General features: G+C 46.4%; 1 protein-coding gene across 1 annotated transcript in view; it reads right to left on the reverse strand.

Annotated features, from left to right (window-relative positions):
- Window positions 1-14,382, reverse strand: part of zgc:103559 (Allantoinase, mitochondrial) — a 30,387-nt gene extending 16,005 nt beyond the window's left edge. Inside the window, exons 1-2 of the mRNA XM_048541695.2 lie at window positions 14,188-14,382; window positions 3,230-3,381 (exon numbers count right to left, since the gene is read on the reverse strand). Of these exons, the coding sequence (XP_048397652.2) occupies window positions 3,230-3,381; window positions 14,188-14,337 (302 nt within the window). The 5' untranslated portion in view covers window positions 14,338-14,382. The remainder of the gene's footprint in view (window positions 1-3,229; window positions 3,382-14,187) is intronic.
- Window positions 14,383-14,975: the final 593 nt, after the last annotated feature.

Consider the following 14,975-nt stretch of genomic DNA (forward strand, 5'->3'; position numbering starts at 1 on the left):
GATTGATGAGGCCCAGTAGGGATTTCCTACTTATTGCTTCTCAACTGTAGGTGCAGTCTATTCTCTAAGACTTGATCGATTTGGTCAGGATTGGGGCTACCAAGCTACATTTTGTAGTAAAAGTTCTGAGGAAGGGTCACCGGACCCGAAACGTTGACTCTGTTTTTTCCTTCACAGATGCTGCCAGATTGCTGAGCTTCTCCAGCAACTTTGTTTTTGCTCCTATATTTTGTGATAGTCATTGAAGTCTCACACCCAGATTACATTTTGCACTCTTGCCAGCCTCAATGCTACTTCCAACTGGTTTTCAGCAGGGAGGAGTACCAAGTGACAGCAGTGGGAGGGCAGTAGGTTGTAATTAGCAGGAGGTTTCCTTGTCCTTCTGTGATGTGATACCATGAAACTCCATGGGATCTGGAATCAACGTTGAGCACTCCCAAAGCAATTCCCTCTGGATTATACACCATGGTGCTAAAGCCTCTGCTGGATCTGTCCTGCTGCTGGGACGAGGCATACCCAGTAGATGGTGATGCCTTGGATATTGGAAGATATGATTCCATGATTAGGACAATGCCAGGTTTTTTCTAGACTAGTCTGTGGGACAAGTCTTCCAATTTTGGCACAAGTCCACAGAGGTTAGCAAGGGAGCTTTGCAGGGTCAGTTATGCAGGCTGTCTTTGTGTTTGTCATTTCTGATACCAGGATTGATACTGTTTGGCTTTATTCTTATTTGGCTTTATTATAGCAATTTTACTGTGATCTTGCAATTAAGTCTTCTGCCAGGGTGTTTCAAAATGCAGTTAAGAATTAATCACATTGCTGTGGATTTGGAGTCATCGGTGAGCCACGTTCTAGAAGAATGGTAGATTTCATGCTGTGAGTGATATTGAAGAAGTTGGGCTTTTATAGTGTTCCCATAATTTTTAGATTACCATTAGAGGCACCAGCTTTCTATTCTGGAATTATAAAGTAAAGCAAATTGAAATATGACAGCTGTGGTGGTGAAAACTGAACACATATCCTAGGATCATTAGTTCTATAACATAATCATTCTGACGTCATAGTAATTCAAAGAGAAATTTGACATACTGGCAAATTAGAGGTTTAGACACAGTCTAGTATCTTAAAATATTGCAGGGTTTCAGAAAACAGGGTGACACACTAACACACAAAAGGAGTTCATACACTAGTATGACACCTTGACACACCATAGGGGTATATGTACCTGTCTAACATACTAACATGCTGTTGGGAGTTCAGGCATCAGTGTGACACACTAACACAATACTGAACTGAGGTAGCACTCTGACACATTAGCACAGAGAAGTACACACTTGTCTGATACAATACCACATCAGAGGTGTTTAGACACTATTACCACCAACTGACAGGCTATAGGAATCGTTCTGACACATGAGCACACCATGTGAGTACACACATTAGCTTAACACACAAAGCACTGCTAATATTCACACTGTAGTTTGACATACTAATGCATAATAAGGGTTCAGATAATAGGCTGACATACAATAGGGGTGAATAGGTCAGTCTGATACACTGCAGATGTTCAGGCAACAGTTGACACAGTAACACACTACAGGTGTTCAGACACCTGTCTGACACACTAAAACATTTCAGATGTTCAGTCACCAGTCTTATACACAACATACCACTGGGTTTCACACACCCATTTGACATACTAATACATTTTGTGGTTTACACAGCAGACTGATGCTAAAGAGGTTCTGGCACTAACGTTACACACTAATAAGCTGTAGATGGTCAAAAATCAGTCTGACACACTACCATACTGCAGGTGTTTAGGTTCCCCTCTGACACATTAATACACAACAGGGCTTTACACTCCAGTCTGACCCACTAATACTCTGGAAGGGTTCAGATCAAGGGCTGACATGATGTTGAAAAACACACTAATATACTGCCAGGGGTCACGCACAAGTTTAACCAAACTGATGTACTTTACGGCTCAGCTACTGATATGCTTCATTAACACAAACCTACCAGTCTGATACACTAAAAATCCTATAGGGACTCAGGTACTAATGTGACACAACTATAGTCTTAGAGTTTGTACACCTGACTGGCACACTAACATGCGATAGGAGTTCTGATATGAAATAATGGGAACTGCAGATGCTGGAGAATCCAAGATAAAAAAGTGAGGAGCTGGATGAACACAGCAGGCCAAGCAGCATCTCAGGAGCACAAAAGCTGATGTTTCAGGCCTAGACCCTTCATCAGAGAGGGGGATGGGGAGAAGATTCTGAAATAAATAGGGAGAGAGGGGGAGGCGGACCGAAGATGGATAGAGGAGAAGATAGGTGGAGAGGAGAGTATAGGTGGGGAGGTGGGAGGGGATACGTCAGTCCGGGGAGTACAGACAGGTCAAGGAGGCGGGATGAGGTTGGTAGGTGTGAAATGGAGGTGCGGCTTGAGGTGGGAGGAGGGGATAGGTGAGAGGAAGAACAGGTTAGGGAGGTGAGGACGAGCTGGGCTGGTTTAGTGATGCAGTGGGGGAAGGGGAGATTTTGAAGCTTGTGAAGTCCACATTGATGCCATTGGGCTGCAGGGTTCCCAAGCGGAATATGAGTTGATGTTCCTGCAACCTTCGGGTGGCATCATTGTGGCACTGCAGGAGGCCCATGATGGACATGTCGTCTGAGGAATGGGAGGGGAAGTTAAAATGGTTCGCGACTGGGAGGTGCAGTTGTTTATTGCGAACCGAGCGGAGGTATTCTGCAAATCTCCCCCTCCCCCACTGCATCCCAAAACCAGCCCAGCTCGTCTCCTCCACCCACTGCATCACTAAACCAGCCCAACTCGTCCCCGCCTGCCTAACCTGTTCCTCCTCTCACCTATCCCCTCCTCCCACCTCAAGCTGCACCTCCATTTCCCACCTACCAACCTCATCCCGCCTCCTTGACCTGTCCGTCCTCCCTGGACTTACCTATCCCCTCCCCACCTCCCCACCTATACTCTCCTCTCCACCTACCTTCTCCTCTATCCATCTTCGGTTCGCCTCCCCCTCTCTCCCTATTTATTTCAGAATCTTCTCCCCATCCCCCTCTCTGATGAAGGGTCTAGGCCCGAAACATCAGCTTTTGTGCTCCTGAGATGCTGCTGGGCCTGCTGTGTTCATCCAGCTCCACACTTTGTTATCCAGGCGTTCTGATATACTGTGTGACGCATTTGCAACTTGGTTCCTTACAGTGGCATGTCAGCAATAGTTGTTATTCCACCTGCTGCCGCTGCTCTTGTTGCTGTCCAATAGCCTTCCCAATCAGTGCGGCCTGGTTCATTAACGTGGACATGACTGTCCACAACACCAGGCATCACCAGGAGGTCTCCAACGTCCAGAATCTGCACCAAGTCAATGATTAACAGAGATTAAAACAGGCAAACAGTACCTCAGAAGAACACAATCAATCATTAGACCCATCATTGGGTCACCGGTACAGGTACTGTTTGTGGCTGGCTTCAGCCCCAGGAAAAGAGTTTAGCTACTTAAATGTGGGAGGACAGTGTTATGCTCACATCCTCATTCCCTCTGGGGCTTGGCCTTGAACCCAACATAGAATAACAGGGTGAACACATTTTTGTGCTGATTGTATCTGAAGTAAACTCAAGCAATCCTTAAATACTTCAACATCTCTGTAGCACCAGACAGTGGTGGGGTTGGGGGAGTGGATGGAGTCAGAGGGAAGGGGAGGAGAGAGGAAGGTTCCAGAAGGCCATGGGTATTTTGGAGTTGTTGCATCTTGTGGGCCTTAATGCCTGAAAGGGAAAAAAAAGTTTCTTATTAGCAGGATGAATGACCTGCAGGATGAAGTGGAACTGCCGACTGCTTTTCCTCATCCAGGAGCTTAGTGATTTGGGGTAACCATCTGAAATCCTAACTTTGAACATCTCGCCTGGGGTCTGATTATATAGAAAGATATCTACACTTTTTTTGAAGCATGTGTCAGATTCCATCAATCATCCAACCATTTCCTGTCATTCTAGGATGTACGTCTCGGTTTTTTCCTAAATTCCTTAAAACAAGCACACAGAATCTAAAATAATAGCAACTGCAGATGCTGGACAATCTGAGATAACAAAGTGTAGAGCTGGATGAACACAGCAGGCCAAGCAGTATCAGAGGAGCAGGAAGGCTGACATTTCAGGCTTAGACCCTTCTTCAGAAATGGGGGTGGGGAAGGAGGTTCTGAAATAAATAGGGAGGCAGATAGAAGATGGATAGAGGAGAAGATAGGTGGAGAAACTATCTTTTCAAGAACCGTTCACAAAGTGTTAAGGAGCTGAAGTTAGCCACAATGCACTGGGGAAAGAAGGAAGCATTTTCACTCCCAGTGACACCAAATACAGCTGCTGATAAATTTGTCTGTATGCCTAAACAATATACTAATCGCAACAGTACCTCATGATGCAAATACTTAATTTTATACAAACTGAGCAACAAACATTAACATGCCATTAACATGTGCAGGCATTAAGTGGATGACTGTTTCAGGATTGGTGCAACATAAAAACCGAAAGGACTACAGATGCTGTAAATCAGGAACAAAACAGAAGTTGCTGGAAAAGCTCAACAGGTCTGGCAGCATCTGTGAAGAAAAAAAATCAGAATTCAGGTCCAGTGACCCTTCCTCAGAACAATGGGTAGACCTATTATTTCAGCCTGCTTCTGCCCCACAGAACTCATCTCTTCCTACCTTAGTCTTCTCTCCCCTGATCCAATCCCTGCTCATATACATACATGATTCCTCAAACGCTTTATGCTGGGTTCAAAGCTTGCAGTTTGCAGGTGCCAGCCACCTCCTGTTTATCATAGACTCACAGTTGCTTCACACGTCCATTTCCCACCAGAAGGGTGTTAAGGTGGTCCACTTCTTTCTGGGGTAAAGACATGATTCATCCCCACCCAACGCCACCCTCCTCCAGTTGGCTGAGCTCAAACTCACCCTGAACAGCTTCTCTTTCAACTCAATGAAGGGTCTAGGTCCAAAATGTCAGCTTTTGTGCTCATGAGATGCTGCTTGGCCTGCTGTGTTCATCCAGCTCCACACTTTGTTATCTCTTTCAACTCCTCTCATTTTCTTCTGCTCGAGGAGTTGTCATGGGTACCTGCTTGGGCACCAGTTATGACTGTCTCTTTGTGGGGTACATGGAACATTCCTCATCCCAATCCTATCCCAATCCCTACCCACGACTCTTTCTCCGATACATCAGTATACAATGACTTCATTGGTGCTGCTTCTCCCTCTCGATCAGAATTGAAAAAGTTAATCAGTTTCACTTCCAATTTCCATTCTGCCCTCACTTTCACCTGGTGTATTTCTGACTCCTCCCTTCTCTTCCCTGACATCTCTGTTTCCAATTCTGGTGATAGGCTGGCCATTAATACTCACTATAAGGCCACTGACTCCTACAGCTACCTGGGCTATATATCGTCACACCCTGTTTCCTGTAAAGACTCCATCCCATTTTAGATCCTCTGCCTCTGACCCGTATGTTCAGATGAGGCCAACTTCGACAGGGAAATGTCCGCCTTCTTCCTCAACCGAGGATTCACTAGCACAGTTGTTGACAGGGCCCTCAACCAGGTCCGAATCATCTCCCGCACTCCTGCCCTCACCCCATCTTTTCTCTCTCGCAACAGTGATAGGGTTCCGTTACCTACCATCCCTCCAGCATCCACATTCAGAAGATCATCTGGTGCCATTTCCACCACCTCTAGCGAGATGCCACCACCAGACACCCATTCCCCTCCCCACCCTTATCCACTTTCCGCAGGGACCATTCCCTCTGGGAAACCCTGGCCCACTCTTCCTTCACACCCACAGACCTACGGTACCTTTCCCTGCAACCAGTGAAGTTGTAACACCTGCCCACTTTTCTCCTCCCTCCCCAGTTCCCAGGGGCCCAAACATACCTTCTAGGTAAAGCAACACTTCCCAGAATCCAGTCTACTGCATTTGCTGCTCACAACATGGTCTCCTCTACACTGGGGAAACAAAACATAGAGTGGGTGACCGCTTTGCAGAGCATCTATGTTCTGCTCACAAAAAAGACTCTGAGCTACCTGTTGCTTGCCACTTTACCACACCACCCTGTTCCCTGGCCAACATCTCTGTCTTTGGCTTGTTGCAGTGTTCCAGCGAAGCTCAATGCAAACTGGAAGAACAAGACCTCATTTTCCACCTGGGGACCCTGAAGCCTTTCGGACTCATTATCAAGTTCAATAATTTTACGGCCTAAACTCTTCCATGTCCTAGCCCCCAACCTCACACACCAAGCCTTGTTATCACATAACCTGCCCTTACACACTACCTATTGTTAGCCACTAACAGTCCCCGTTAACAATTATTCACTCTCCCAGCCTATCAACTCCTTTGTCTATCTAACTGCTCTTCTCTCTCTTCAGGCTCTATCCTATCATTACTCCCTACCCCATCCCCCATCCTATTTTTTGCATATAAACTGACAGGTTCTCAGCTACCATCAGTTCTGAGGAAGAGTCACCGGACCCGAAACATTAACTCTTATTTTTAATTCACAGATGCTGCTCGACCTGCTGAGCTTTTCCAACAACTTCTGTTTGTGTCTTGGGTGAGGAGTGTTGAACTGGCTCCTCTTCCTTATTTGCCCGTCCCTTTGGTTGGTCACAACAAGGTTAATTTAAGAAAGCCCCTTTTCCTTATGGATGCCTTTCAGACAATGAGGATTTATGGTTTAAAAAGAGCCAATTTAACCCAGTCTTTCTTGAGTTAACAAGAGAATGTGTTGATTAGTGTCTAAACATGAAAAGAAATAGCAGAAACACATCCTGAGATCAGGAATAAAAAGTTAGTGCAAAAGCAGATAGAAGTTGAAAGATGTACAGATCGGTCCGCTTGTGTCATTTGTGAAGAGCAGATAGGGGAACAATCACTAGTTAAGCAGTTGATTTAGGGTTCCTGTCTTTTGCATGCTATTTGAAATCCTTTTGACCTGTCAATTTTTAATAATGCTTGTCTGATCACACTCAGAGTGAGAGAATCTTTTTAATTGCAACACTGCCATCTTTAGTGGGTGGTTCTTCGACTGTAACCTTCTCAGCACACTGGTGTTTGAATCCTGGCTAGACCTCTTGACTAGAGATAATGGGAACTGTAGATGCTAGAGAACCAAGATAATGAAGTGTGAAGCTGGATGAACACGGCAGGCCAAGCAGCATCTCAGGAGCACAAAAGCTGATGTTTTGGGCCTAGACCCTTCATCAGAGACTCTCTGATGAAGGGTCTAGGCCCGAAACGTCAGCTTTTGTGCTCCTAAGATGCTGCTTGGACTGCTGTGTTCATCCAGCTTCACACTTTGTTATCTTAGACCTCTTGGCTACCTTAGTTCACTGACACACCTTCTTCCAGTAGCAATCCTCTCAGTAGCTCACATAGACAAAGGTTGGTTTTTAATCCCTTTTGTTGCATGTCCTTGGAAGGTCAATACACAAAAAAAAGGTCTGCAAACGTTTGGCTTTCTGCTGAAAGGCAGAGACAGTTAGCCTTTCTTATATTTCCTTGATGAGAATTTCTCTCTGTTTGAAATTTCCTTGATTCTTTATAAACCCATTCCATTTGCCAGAAGGCACTGAATTTACATCAGCAGTCCTTTTTTCTCTGCGCCAATCCCTCTTTATAAACAATGTTTTTTTTGGAATTACAAGTGTAAGGTATCACTTTAGATTGAAATCTGGTCTTTAGAATGATTTCACAAAACAAGAGAGAAACCTTCAGAAGGAAACAGCATGCTATGAAGGTCCACTGCCTTCATTAAGCAGAAGAGAAAATGTTTGGTGGGCACTTCACATGAGGGTCTAAGTCACATCCAGATGAATCATCACATCAAGTGAAATCACTGGCAGAAATGCTTCTTTCTCTTTAAACAAAAGAAGATTTACCAAAAAGCTTTCAATGGAGACTGTTTCTCTGCACAATAGTTGCTTGACATAAATTGGAATCTTTTGAGAAGGTGGCGATGAGGATTTTTCTTGAACTGCTGTAATCTATTTGGTATATACTCTCCATTGTTTCATGATTTTGACCAATTATGATGAAGGACCAGTAATATATGTCAGACTGAGGGTAGAGTGTGTCTTGGAGGTGATAGTGGGCCACGCATATGCTGCTTTTGTTATCCTAGGCACTGAGTCTTCAGGTCTGGGCTGTGTTGTTAATGAAGACTCTGTCGGTAGCTACAAGCAGCCAACGAGGGCTTAATGAAAGAGATTTGCTGCTGGAAACACATTTAATTATAGGAATGAGTTTCAATAGGCTAATTACCTTTTCTTGACTTTATATATTCACCCCATCTTGGTAGGTTAATTCAAATGAAGAAGAACAAATTTGTGTTTGTATAATGCCTTTGGTAGTCTCAGGACATTCCAAAGTACTCACAGCGAGTGAATTACTTATGATCACAGTAGGCATACATCAGTCAGCTATAACAAACTTCTGCAAACAACCAGTCATGAGCCATTGGCCATGTTACTAGACGAGCAATCCAGAGACCCAAGCTGATGGAAGATGGTGAGATTTGAATTCAATTAATAAACATGGAATTGAATCGTACTCAAACTGTGATCATTGTCAATTGTTGTAAATAACTATCTGGGCTTGTGAGCCACTCAGCTGTATCATGCTTCCCTGGTCTATGATAAGGAATGAATCTGGAGGTGCACTCTGGCATTGACCCAAGCGTCAGAAATGACAGTGGCAAACCAGCCCTGTTAACACTACCTTACTGCGAAGTTTACATTACTAGAAACTGGGGTCCTCTGCCAAAAATTGGGATAACTGTCCCACAGGTTTGTCAAGCAACAGTCTGAAATATCGATACTCACAGTGCCTCACCTTACAGACTACAACCCAGACACTGGTGGTGGCAGGATGGTGGTATGTTTAGGTCAGGAGTGAGTTACCCTGTGAGTTCTCAACATTGACTCAGGGCATCATGATGTCTCATGGTATCGGGTCAAGTATGGACAAGAAAACAGCTTGTTGATTATCACCTTCCTCCTCGCCACCCCTCAGTTGACGAATCAGTCCTCCTCCATGCTGAATACCAGTTGGAGAAAGCACCAAGGGTGGCAAGTGCGCAGAATGTTCACTAGCTGGGGTACGTCAATGTCCACTACCTAAAGTAGATCAGTAGCGCTCTACTGACTGAGCTTCCTCAGTCCTAAAGGATATCGTCGCTAAGCTGGGTCTGTGGCAGGTGGTGAGGGTGCTCATATGATGTAAAAGACATACTTGACCTCATTCTCACCAATCTGCTTGCCACAGGTGTATCTGTCCGTGACGGCATTAATAATGGTGACCACAAACAGTTATGGTGTACCTGTCTTCCTGTTGAGGATAGCCTCAATGTTGTGAGAGACCACCACCATGCTAAATGAGATTTTGGACAGATCCAGCATCTCGAAGCTGGGCATCTATGAGGCATTGTTAGCCTGAGCAGCAGCAGAATTATATTCAACAACAATGTGCAACCTTATGGCCAGATATATGCCCCCAAACTATCATTACCAATGAAGAACACCAGTAACAGTACCAGGCAACTGAGAAGTGAGGTGTCAACTCGGTAAAGTTGCAACACAGGACAACCTGAATATTAAAATTTTGTAAAATGGTTAATGCATGGAATGAAGCCATGCCCATGCTGATTCATCGCAAGATGAGCTCGGTTGGTTCCAATAATTTTCCCTTTACTCCATAGCTCTACAACATTTTCTCTTCGGATATTTAGCATTTTGAAAGTGTCCTCTGGATCATCGCCATTTTGCCAACAGCAGCATTTTCTCCATATCTATCCAGAAATCTCCCTGATCTGGAGACCCTCAATTAAGCCACCTCTCAACCTGATCTTCTCCTGGGACAATAACTCCAAATTCACAACTCCATCCATATAACTGAAATGCCTCATCCTGGAACCATTCACGTAAATCTCTTTTTCACCCTCTTCTGTGTAGATTAGATCATAGGTTTCCTACTGTGTAAAAGCAGGCCATTTGGCCCAGTGAGTCCACACTGACCCTCTGAAGACCATCTCACCCTATTCCTGAAGCCATGCATTTCCCATATATAACCTACCTAGCCTGCACATCTTGGACACTAAGGGCAATTTAGCATGACCAATCCACCTAACCTGCACTTTGAGAGGAAACCAGAGCACCTGGAGGAAACCCACGCAGACATGGGGAGAACGTGCAAGCTCCACACAGCTAATCAACCATGCCTGGAATTGAAAACAGGTCACCCATGCTGTGAGGCAGCAGTGATAACCATTAAGCCATCATGCCACCCACAAACTCTGGTCACCCGAAACAGGACTTGAACCCACAGTCCCTAGTTAAGAGGTCACACCGTGTCTTATCCATTAGGCCACAGGGGCTGTTTGAATATATCTTCATATTCATCCTAAAGCGTGAGTTTGAACCAGAGTATTATAAAGATTCTCCATAACCTTTTTTTAAATTCATTCACAGGATATGGGGGTCACAGGCATGAATTGCCCTGAGGGCGGTCATGAGTGAACCACACTGCTGTGGGTCTGGAGACTCATGTAGGCCAGGCCAGGTAAGGATGGCAGTTCTTTCCCTAAAGGATATTAGTGAACCAGATGGAGTTTTCCTGACCATCAGCAATGGATTCATGGTCATCATTAAATTCCAGATATTTTATTGAATTCAAATTCCACCATCTGCCATGGCGGGATTCAAACCCAGATTCCCAGGATGCTTTTTGAGCATCTGGATTAACTGTCCAGCAATAATACCAGTGGGCCATCACAACCCCATAAGTTTGGTTCCTTGGTCCCTTTATCTAAGTGGCTAATTGCAGTCATGATCTTTCTAATAGCAGATCTTCTGTTCCTTGTTTGACTTGATTTGGTCTTGTACTTTCTTCATCTGTTGCTTACAAGCCCCCATTTTCGACTTAAATAAGCACCGTGACTAGAGAAAATAACGCGTGAGGTAATTTTCCTGCTGCCTTCCTCATGTGTGCTTCAAGGAAGCCCATACCATTGTCCCTCAGGTTCTAGTTGTTCCAGTCTGACCACTGAAAAATGTGCTAGTGTCACCCTTGACCATATTTTGTAATGCTGAGCAAGAGCCTTTCCTTGGGCCCCTGAGCAAATGACAAACAGGCAGCACCCCCTGGGGTCTCAGATGACCTTGCTATCTTTAAGTTCTCTTGTAGATTGTGAATAGACAAGGCCCAGCACTGGTCCTTGTGATTTGCTACAGGTTAGCAGGCTGTTAATTTCTCCTATGACCCAGGCTTCCCTCTCAACCGTAAAAGGCCGAGTGGTCAGGTGTTTCTCATCTTTCAGAGAACCCTATTTTCCAGAAGACACCCCATGTTTGAGTTGATGCTGCAGTATGAGGCGAGAACAAGGAGCCATGGTAATGGCCTGCAAAACTTTTGTGAACCAACTGGGATTCTGAGCACCAGTCCAGTCCCTGATCAAGAGGCATTGCACAGGTAAGGGTATGGAGAATATTGGTTGGAAATGTGAAGAATTCCAAGCTGATGAAACAGTGTCCTGCTTGTAAATAATAAAATGTGAGGCTGGATGAACACAGCAGGCCCAGCAGCATCTCAGAAGCACAAAAGCTGAAGTTTCGGGCCTAGACCCTTCATCAGAGAGGGGGATGGGGAGAGGGTTCTGGAACAAATAGGGAGAGAGGGGGAGGCGGACCGAAGATGGAGAGAAAAGAAGATAGGTGGCGAGAGTATAGGTGGGGAGATAGGGAGGGGATAGGTCAGTCCAGGGAAGACGGACAGGTCAAGGAGGTGGGATGAGGTTAGTAGGTAGGAGATGGGGGTGCGGCTTGCGGTTGGAGGAAGGGATGGGTGAGAGGAAGAACAGGTTAGGGAGGCAGAGACAGGTTGGACTGGTTTTGGGATGCAGTGGGTGGAGGGGAAGAGCTGGGCTGGTTGTGTGGTGCAGTGGGGGAGGGGACGAACTGGGCTGGTTTAGGGATGCGGTGGGGGAAGGGGAGATTTTGAAGCTGTTAAAGTCCACATTGATACCATTAGGCTGCAGGGTTCCCAAGCGGAATATGAGTTGCTGTTCCTGCAACGTTCGGGTGGCATCATTGTGGCATTGCAGGATGTTTCCCCAATGTAGAGGAAGCCACACCGGGTACAATGGATGCAGTATACCACATTGGCAGATGTGCAGGTGAACCTCTGCTTAATGTGGAATGTCATCTTGGGGCCTGGGATAGGGGTGAGGGAGGAGGTGTGGGGGCAAGTGTAGCATTTCCTGCGGTTGCAGGGGAAGGTGCCGGGTGTGGTGGGGTTGGAGGGTAGTGTGGAGCGAACAAGGGAGTCACGGAGAGAGTGGTCTCTCCGGAAAGCAGACAGGGGTGGGAATGGAAAAATGTCTTGGGTGGTGGTGTCGGATTGTAGATGGCGGAAGTGTCGGAGGATGATGCGTTGTATCCGGAGGTTGGTGGGGTGGTGTGTGAGAACGAGGGGGATCCTATTAGGGCGGTTGTGGCGTGGGCAGGGTGTGAGGGATGTGTTGCGGGAAATGCGGGAGACACGGTCAAGGGCGTTCTCGATCACTGTGGGGGGAAAGTTGCGGTCCTTGAAGAACTTGGACATCTGGGGTGTGCGGGAGTGGAATGTCTTATCGTGGGAGCACATGTGGCGGAGGCGGAGGAATTGGGAATAGGGGATGGAATTTTTGCAGGAGGGTGGGTGGGAGGAGGTGTATTCTAGGTAGCTGTGGGAGTCGGTGGGCTTGAAATGGACATCAGTTACAAGCTGGTTGCCTGAGATGGAGACTGAGAGATCCAGGAAGGTGAGGGATGTGCTGGAGATGGCCCAGGTGAACTGAAGGTTGGGGTAAGTTCTTCAAGGACCGCAACTTTCCCCCCACAGTGATCGAGAACGCCCTTGACCGCGTCTCCCGCATTTCCCGCAACACATCCCTCACACCCCGCCCCCGCCACAACCTCCCTAAGAGGATCCCCCTCGTTCTCACACACCACCACACCAACCTCCGGATACAACGCATCATCCTCCGACATTTCCGCCATCTAAAATCCGACACCACCACCCAAGACATTTTTCCATCCCCTCCCCTGTCTGCTTTCCGGAGAGACCACTCTCTCCGTTACTCCCTTGTTCACTCCACACTACCCTCCAACCCCACCACACCCGGCACCTTCCTCTGCAACCGCAGGAAATGCTACACTTGCCCCCACACCTCCTCCCTCACCCCTATCCCAGGCCCCAAGATGACATTCCACAACAAGCAGAGGTTCACCTGCACATCTGCCAATGTGGTATACTGCATCCACTGTACCCGGTGCGGCTTCCTCTACATTGGGGAAACCAAGCGGAGGCTTGGAGACCGCTTTGCAGAACACCTCCGCTCAGTTCGCAACAAACAACTGCACCTTCCAGTCGCAAACCATTTCCACTCCCCCTCCCATTCTCTAGATGACATGTCCATCATGGGCCTCCTGCAGTGCCACAATGATGCCACCCGAAGGTTGCAGGAACAGCAATTCATATTCCGCCTGGGAACCCTGCAGCCTAATGGTATCAATGTGGACTTCACCAGTTTCAAAATCTCCCCTTCCCCAACTGCATCCCTAAACCAGCCCAGTTCGTCCCCTCCCCCCACTGCACCACACAACCAGCCCAGCTCTTCCCCCCCACCCACTGCATCCCAAAACCAGTCCAACCTGTCTCTGCCTCCCTAACCAGTTCTTCCTCTCACCCATCCCTTCCTCCCACCCCAAGCCGCACCCCCATCTACCTACTAACCTCATCCCACCTCCTTGACCTGTCCGTCTTCCCTGGACTGACCTATCCCCTCCCCACCTATACTCTCTCCACCTATCTTCTTTACTCTCCATCTTCGGTCCGCCTCCCCCTCTCTCCCTATTTATTCCAGAACCCTCACCTCATCCCCCTCTCTGATGAAGGGTCTAGGCCCGAAACGTCAGCTGTTGTGCTCCTGAGATGCTGCTTGGCCTGCTGTGTTCATCCAGCCTCACATTTTATTATCTCACATTTTATTGTCTTGGATTCTCCAGCATCTGCAGTTCCCATTATCTCTCCTACTTGTAAATATGCTTTTAAGACAAATGTCTGCAAAGCTTACCTGTTGACTTGTTCCCTGTGGTGCTGTGACTCCCTCAGGCACTATGTCCACAATCTTGCCACCTTCTATGATGATGTGAGCTGGGCAGATCCCTGAATCCAGCAGCACCTTTCTGCTCCGCACCACTGAGAGCTGAGAGCCCACTTCCATTTTGAACAAAAATTCGTCCAAACAGTTCTCAATGTTTTTACCTGTGATCAGTCAATTTTGTATCGAAATCATCAAGTCAATCATTAATCAAATAGATAAGGATGATTGGCGGTAGTCAAAAAAACATTTAACAATGGAACAAAGGTCTATGAACACACAGGGCAAAAGGCTTTAGAAATTCATTGCTGTATCTGACACAGAAGTGATTTGTCATATCTGTATAGTTGGAACGCAGTCTTGAATCCAGCTTGTGCTGTATCTGCTTCACATTGCTACCTGCTACCTAAGATATGGTACATGATGTACTACTGTCCACGCTTGGAAATCTATTCGATTCTAACACATTTGCTCTTTCTTGCAGCTCTGTGAACACACATAAAAAGAAAACACATATTCCTATGCAAAGAATTAAAGTCTTACAGTTACGTGATGCTTTTCATGACCTCTAGACATCCAAAGTATTTCATAAAATAATGAGTTAATTATGCCTTTACTCTACGTAGTATTATAGAACTTTTGCAGAGGGAGCTAGTTTAAAGTGACATCTGATTAGATGCAACTGGGACTTTTCTCAGACCCTCTGTCTATTATATACAATAGACAACTGGTGCTGGAGTAGGCCATTCAGCCCTTCAAGC

Source organism: Stegostoma tigrinum, chromosome 14 (genome assembly GCF_030684315.1).
Source record: "Stegostoma tigrinum isolate sSteTig4 chromosome 14, sSteTig4.hap1, whole genome shotgun sequence".
NCBI lineage: Eukaryota > Metazoa > Chordata > Chondrichthyes > Orectolobiformes > Stegostomatidae > Stegostoma > Stegostoma tigrinum.